The sequence below is a fragment of the Elephantulus edwardii genome, unplaced genomic scaffold (assembly GCF_000299155.1).
Source record: "Elephantulus edwardii isolate Elephantulus edwardi_28Jun2011 unplaced genomic scaffold, EleEdw1.0 scaffold00094, whole genome shotgun sequence".
Classification (NCBI taxonomy): domain Eukaryota; kingdom Metazoa; phylum Chordata; class Mammalia; order Macroscelidea; family Macroscelididae; genus Elephantulus; species Elephantulus edwardii.
In genome coordinates this window covers 2,072,085-2,077,105 of record NW_006399844.1, presented here as the reverse complement: position 1 = coordinate 2,077,105, position 5,021 = coordinate 2,072,085, and the positions used below count along the sequence as shown (strand labels likewise).

The 5,021-nt window shown below is 43.1% G+C and overlaps 1 protein-coding gene across 1 annotated transcript; it reads left to right on the top strand.

The window, feature by feature from the left end:
* The first annotated feature begins 1,148 nt into the window (after positions 1–1,148).
* Positions 1,149–3,175, top strand: CCL2 (chemokine (C-C motif) ligand 2). Its single transcript, XM_006891060.1, has 3 exons — positions 1,149–1,224; positions 2,387–2,504; positions 2,863–3,175. The coding sequence occupies exons 1-3, from the start codon at positions 1,149–1,151 to the stop codon at positions 3,173–3,175; spliced, it is 507 nt and encodes a 168-aa protein (XP_006891122.1).
* The last annotated feature ends 1,846 nt before the right edge of the window (positions 3,176–5,021 follow it).

Here is a 5,021-nt window from a genome sequence, read left to right as displayed (position 1 = left end):
AATGTACAATGCCAACCAGATAGGATGTGAGGTTCAAATCCACCAGCTGCTCTGTTGGAGAAGAATGGGCAGTCTCCTCCCATGCAATTCACTGGCTCTGAAAACCTGTTAGAGGGTCAACTATGAGTTGGTTCTGACTAAGACTAGGGGATTTAAGGACATTTTTCTTTTCATCTGAGTAAAAGTTAACAAATGGTTTTACATTCGATTATCCATATGCATTATTATAAACATTGCAGTAGATGAATATACCTAAATAGTTAAAATGTCTGTACACCTTTTTTGGATGTTGTCTTTTCCTTCACCCAACTTCACAATTTATTAATTTTCACTCCCCTATCTCTCCTTTCCCATCTCTGGTAGCTATCCAAGAGTGATTGCAATGATGTGTAAAACTTTCCTTAGCTTTAAAGGCCTGTTTGTCAAGTATTTAGACTATTCCAGGTGCAGAGTAAGTATTGTAAGGCTGCTTTACTAAAATAGCTTTTGCCTTAATACGTAACCTCTATGGTTTATTTCAAGCCTTAAGTCCTTTGATTTTTTTAGGATTCAGTTCTACGATTACAGCATCCTCGACTCCTGCTTCAATTACACCACCACGCTTGGCTTTAAAGAGCATGTGGATTTCAGGTGCTGTTTGGGAGCCCAGCCAAGGTCCTCTTCCCAGTGGCAGGCTCTATGGACTGTCGCCTGTAAGACAAGCCCTGATCCTTTAATCTCTTTTGTGGTCTCATCCTTCCTTCCTTCCTTCCTTCCTTTTCTGCAGAATTTTCACTTTAGAGAAAGCAGAATCTCTAAGAGCCTCCTGGGATTCAGTCTGTGGTCAGTGTGGGCATCAGCTCACACTGTCCTCTCTCATTCCTTTTGCATTCTTAAAGCAGATGAAAAAAAAATTGCTCACTGTTTCCTTTTTCTACTTCCTGGAAACCTCGTGGTACTACACTAGTTCAGCATATTTTTAATTTCACTTCGTCATTCATTCAAGATGCTGCTGCCCTTCCTTGGCCAGGCCCTCTTTCTTTGTCTGCTCCACCCACCTTGGCTTTCAATAAAAGACAGGCAGAGCAGCCAGAGGAGCAGAGAGGCTGAGAACAATCCAAAATTTGCCAGCTCTCACGGTGCAGCTCCGAGCCTCCTCACCCTGCAGCATGAAGCTCTCCGTGGCCATCCTCTGCCTGATGGGCGCTGTAGCCACCTTCCCCACCCAGGTGCTTGCTCAGCCAGGTAAGGCCTCCTTTCTTCCCCTTTGAAGCATCTCACCCCATTCTGGGGTATCACAGGCTATTATAGCATCAGGGATACTTGGAGTCCCTTTAGCATCTCCATTCTCAGGCTCAGGGATATCAGAGGAGATGAAAATGAGAATGATCTTGCAGATACTTATGGGCAGAGCATACTGAGAATTTCAGGTGTGGGCTCCAAATCCTGCTTAGAAGTAGACCCTTCCTTGGTGCCGTGACTGCCCCAGCTCCTTCTCAGAAGGTTGGTGGGGAGTGGAAGAGAACTAGGGTCTAGACTGAGCTTTAATCTGTATAATTTTGAGAAACAGGGGCTTTGTAGATTCAATGCTGTTGTTAGGTGCCATTGAGTTAATTTCCACTCACAGGTGGTCCTCTGAACAATAGATCTGAAGAGTCAGTGAGTACGAGGAAAGCACAGGCTTTCTCAGAGCCTGAAACAGGATGCATAACTAGAACTCTTGAGCTCATCTTCCCTGGCCCTAATAATTTGGATTATTACTTGCTCCTACCAATATTCCCAAGAGTTATCTAGTTTTAATAGCCTTTCTTCCTATTTTTGTCAATGCTATAAACCTTTTCTATAGCATAGATGACAGCAATCAATATGCCATAGATCTCATTCTACCACTGGGATACAGGCAGAGATTAGAATTGAATGGGTTCTGTAATCAATAAGCTAGATTGGCACAGCGCTGCAACAAAGGGCTTAATTAAGCACAGAGGAGATTGTGAAGATGGCACGAGATTGGGCAGTACTTCATTCCATGGTACCCAGGGCTGCTCTGAATCAGAGCGGACTAGTTGCCACCTAACAACAGCTAGAGACTGGAGTCCCTGAGTGACACAAACGACTAAGCGTTCAATTACTAACTGAAAAGTTATCCGTTTGAATCTATCCGGAAATATCTCAAAATGAAGGCCTACAATCTGCTTCTGAAGAGTCTCAGCCTTGAGAACTCTGTGGAGTCAGTTCTACTCTGCTCCCATTGGGTCCCCCTGAGTGGCAGTTGACTCAATAGCAGCCAATGACAACAGCCTCTATTCTCGCCTACCTTTTACATTCTCTTAGATATGATTTTCTGCAGTAAGGACCATAATAATCTAGCTCATCCTAAAATCATTTTTCTCTGTGGTTTTCTTTCCAGAGGCACTGGCCTCCCCAGGCACCTGTTGCTACGAAGTCAACAATCAGGAGTTTTCTGCGAAGAGGCTGGTGAGCTACAAAAGAATCACCAGCAGCAGGTGTCCTATGGAAGCTGTGCTGTGAGTTGACCAAACGGCCTTCCTCAGGGATTAAGGGGTAGTTCTCACCAATTTAGAGTGGTCGAGTCCGTGTGATACACCCTCTAATCCAATGTCCAAAGATTCCCAGTGGAGAAACAAGCCACGAAGGGGACATTGACTCCTAATTGACATTCACCCCCAGCTGAGGGGTTTCTTTAGGCTGGCCCACATTCTTTAGCCTAAAGTTAGGATGGGTTCACTTGGAGAAGGCCCTGAAGCCGCTTCTCCACGTCCCTCTTCTCTAATTCCTGAGGAGACCCCTTGGGGAGGATGGAATGCCTTCCTAGACTGAAATCACCAAAGAGCTTTATTTAATTTTAAGTCTTCTCCTCCACAGCTTCAAGACCATACGTGGAAAGGAGGTTTGTGCTGATCCCAAAGAGAAGTGGGTCCAGAATATCATTACCACCCTCGACAAGAAAACTCAAAGGTCAAGTCTTTCCACCAAGACCCAAAAAACTACCACAAACAAAAAAATCACGACAACCTCAAGAGTCACCACAACCTCAGAAACCATAAAGATCCAAGAAACTACCAACGCCTTTCAAAATGTCATAGCCCCAGAAACTACCACAGTCCCCCACAATTCCACAGCCTTAAAAACTGTCACAGCCCCCCAAAATGACACCCACAACCCAAGAAACATCTAATTTATTTTTTCAAGCTTTCCCTAGATTTTCTCTGATATTATTTTGTCAATACATGAAATATGAACTTTGTTTATTGATATTAAGTATGATGCCTTAAATAATTTTATCTTATTTAAGTTATTGATAGTTTAATTTTATCTTCTTTATATTGCTTTCTCTGTAAGCCTTCCTTTTTTAAAAAAAATATTCCAAGACATTGCTAAAAAGAGTATTGTAGAAATGAATATTGTTGTATAACTATCATTCCAAATATATATTTTTGTACAAAACTTGATTCCGGATCTTTTTAAAAGGGAATTAAAACACTAGAAATGAAAGTTGGGTGCCGAGAGAAGGGCACAGCTCCTGAGGGTGGAGATCACACTTTGGAGGAAGGGAAAGGTGAATTGGTCTTGGTCTTTTCCATGGAGATGGGCTCATCTAAGGGAGCTCTGGTGGCCCAGTGGGTAAGGAGTTACGCTGCCAACCCCAAAGTAGAAGATTCGAATCCATCAGCTGTTTCACAGCAGAAAGATAGGCAATCTCCTCTAGTGCAGTAACACAATTTCTGAAAACCTGCTGGAGGGTCAGCTTTGAGTCAGTTTGATTCTGTGGCAGTGAGTTGGGGTTTGGGCTCACCTGAATTTGTGGGAAAGTGAGACAGGAGGCATTTAAACATTCCACTTCCATGGTCGCAGTGCTCAATATAGGTGCCCAGGTTCCAGCAACCTTTCTTAAGTTAGTGATTCAGCAGCAGCCACATCACGGCTTCTTTTCTTACAGTCCCCAGCCCCTGCCCGTAATGTCTTCCAAAACATAGTGCATCTGCTTTCTACTTGCCTTTCTGCAGGCTCCCTCTCCAATCAATCTTTCAACCTGGAGCAACGCAGACAGTGGAAGCATTGGGAAATCTATTCTTATTAGAGCATTGGTCAGACAGTTAGATTAGATTTGAACATATCCTTCATGAATAGATTGAGGGTTTGGGAGGGGTTTTTTGTTGTAAAAAAATATTAAAGAAAAGTTAGGGAAAAAGAATAGCCCAAGCAACTATTGGGAGGTGGGAATGATGGTAGCATGTACATCAAAGAAAAAGGCAATCAGGTGGGAGCTGAGGTGTTTGTGTCAATGAAGGGGAAGTATAGAAAGAAATGTTGACAAAAAAGTATTGAATATCAGAGTGGGATGTTAGTAATTTATATATCAAATTCAAAGCAGATGTTGAAAATGTAAGGTAAAAAAGGCACAGAAAACCAGGCGAAGTGAAACAAAAGAGTTTATTAGTGCCTCTCGGGGCAGATTTCCTGTCTGAGGCCAGAGAAAGGCAGGGTCAGGCAGTAAAGTTACCAGTGAGGAAGAGTTAGTTACAGGTTAAGCTTTATAGGTAGCGGTTGAGGGTAGGGAGGTCAAACTGGTGGTCAGAACTCGTGGAGAAAGTTGATTGGATGCCCTTTGTTAGCTTCCAATGACGAAGCTGCTCAGTCATGCAAGATGTGGTTGATGGCTGAGTTTCCTTCTGATTGGCCAGTTGTCTTGCGTCAGGTAGACTGGGATGTCTCTTAGAAGCTGCAGTCAGCACAAGATGTTGCCCAGGCTCCAAGGTGACCTTTCAGAAAATACTTGTTCCACTGAGGTGGGAAGACCCGTGTTCAAAAGTTCAGAGATGAGTTCCAAGAAGAAACAACCAGTGAAAGGTTTCTGCCATGATCTGAGCAAGAAATAGAGAAAGCCTAAATTGGAACCAAAGAGAAAATTTTGAAGAAGAAGAAATAAAGAAGAGTGAAATATTGAATGCTTTATTTAGATGGAAGAGAAAGACCTGCAACCAAAGATATGGGAAGCTCTCCATGAAGCCCCTCGAGCTTCT

Bases quoted from the DNA above. Each gene is read 5' to 3' on its own strand.
- CCL2 (XM_006891060.1), top strand. From the start codon at position 1,149: ATGAAGCTCTCCGTGGCCATCCTCTGCCTGATGGGCGCTGTAGCCACC. The intron at 1,225-2,386 runs GTAAGGCCTCCT...TTTTCTTTCCAG, and splicing joins CCAGGTGCTTGCTCAGCCAG to AGGCACTGGCCTCCCCAGGC. The intron at 2,505-2,862 runs GTGAGTTGACCA...TCTCCTCCACAG, and splicing joins TGTCCTATGGAAGCTGTGCT to CTTCAAGACCATACGTGGAA.